This window comes from Cariama cristata, unplaced genomic scaffold (genome assembly GCF_000690535.1).
Source record: "Cariama cristata isolate BGI_N322 unplaced genomic scaffold, ASM69053v1 scaffold21574, whole genome shotgun sequence".
Classification (NCBI taxonomy): Eukaryota; Metazoa; Chordata; class Aves; order Cariamiformes; family Cariamidae; genus Cariama; species Cariama cristata.
Genome location: NW_009611516.1, coordinates 13,851 through 15,501, shown reverse-complemented (window position 1 = coordinate 15,501; position 1,651 = coordinate 13,851). Strand labels below are relative to the sequence as shown.

The window sequence follows — 1,651 nt, the reverse complement described above, 5'->3', positions numbered from 1 at the left end:
GTGCCCTTTCTTATTTAAAAGGGAGAGCGCTGGGAGTCGCTCCATCCCAGGTTTAACCCTTTTTTACTCGCACAGAAGAAAAGGTTGTGCTCTAAGACACACGTGTATATACGCGCATAAGCGTGTTTGTGCTTCCATAGCGCTCTTTGTCGTCCCGTGGGTGTTTCTGCGTAAATAAGTAATTCCGAAATCACGCTACGGGTTCGGGATTTAGCGAACGACTGCGAGGTTGAGCTGAGTTTCTCGGTCTGCCGCTAACTTTCCTGCTGTGACTGCGGAGAGGTCTCCGAGACCTTTTTTTTTCTTTTTTTTTTTTTTTCCCCTCTTCTCAAATGGGAATAATTCTGTGTCTTCTCCTCTTTGGGCATCTTTCAACTTAACCCTGTCGGGTTGGTTTGGCTCGTGGTGAGAATTAGCAGGTGGGGAGATTCCCTTCAGGGAGGCAGGAGGATAAAGGATGGCAGCCCTGGGTATGGAGGCGGTGCCTGATGGATGTTCTGCCTTCATTGCAGCTTTCCTCGTTAATGACCGACGTCTGTTTTCAGATTTGACATCTGATGTGTCTCCTTGGGCCAAAACCGAGCATTCCCAAAGTGTATTTTTGAACTAAAAGAATCAAAGCGACAGCTGAAAACCTCTGCGGTCGCACTGGGGCTTGGCCTTTCTAAGCCAGCCTAAAGGGGACTGAAAGGGAGAGCTTTAAACCCAGCGAGGTGCCAAAGCTTTAGTTTAAACGCGAGGTTAACCCTACAAGAAATTGTCAGCGTTTATTCGAAGGGGAGGCGATTTGACAGCCCTTTGGGTGTCAGAAACTGCTCAGGCGTCCATCGAATGGGGAAGCGATTTGGCATTTCCAGCTCCAAGCAAAGTCTCTAAAAGTAAAACCAGACCTAAATCTTTAGGGTTTCGCTACTGCCGAGTTATTGATGGCAAGGGGAACGTCTGACTTGACAGTGTCTCTTCTAAGGCCTCCACCGTCTTCCTTAGCGAGCCCACGGCGTCTTTTTGGGGTGCGCCTGCTCACCCGGCAATGGTAACGGTGGTTGTTTTCATTTTCTTGCAGCATATGGTTATGAGCTTTAGGGTATCGGAATTACAAGTTCTCTTGGGCTTTGCTGGAAGGAACAAAAGTGGAAGGAAGCACGAACTTCTCACCAAGGCGTTACAGCTGCTGAAATCTGGCTGCAGCCCGGCTGTCCAGATGAAAATTAAAGAACTGTACCGGCGGAGGTTCCCGAGAAAGATTTTAACCCCTTCGGACTTGTCCATGCTCCACATTCAGGCAGGGCAGCTGCCCTCGGCCACCGCGCTGACGCAGGGCACGGTGTGTCACCTGCCCTACGACCACGGCTCTGCCGCCGCCGTGCCGACGGCCCTGCTGCCTCCGGTGCCTGTGCTGGGACCCAAGCACGAGACGGACGTTCAGCACCTATCGCCGCCCATCCATCCCGTCCATCCGGACGTCAAGATGAAGAGGCTGCCCTTCTACGACGTGTACGACGAGTTGATAAAACCCACCACGTTAGGTACGTGCGAGAACGCTCCCTCCTCTTGTGCTTTGGAGGCTCCTTTTGTTTGCGGGGAGAGAGGGGGATTTGAGCTGGAGACTTTTCCAACCCGACAGGAGTGGCGTGAGGAGCGGAAGGGCGAG

General features: G+C 52.0%; 1 protein-coding gene across 1 annotated transcript in view; it reads left to right on the top strand.

Annotated features, from left to right (window-relative positions):
• Positions 1-1,063: 1,063 nt before the first annotated feature.
• The window catches only part of PIAS3 (protein inhibitor of activated STAT, 3), a gene marked incomplete at its 3' end in the record, with an annotated part of 14,433 nt that continues 13,845 nt past the window's right edge, over positions 1,064-1,651 (top strand). Inside the window, 1 exon segment of the mRNA XM_009698295.1 lies at positions 1,064-1,526. Coding sequence (XP_009696597.1) covers positions 1,067-1,526 — 460 coding nt within the window.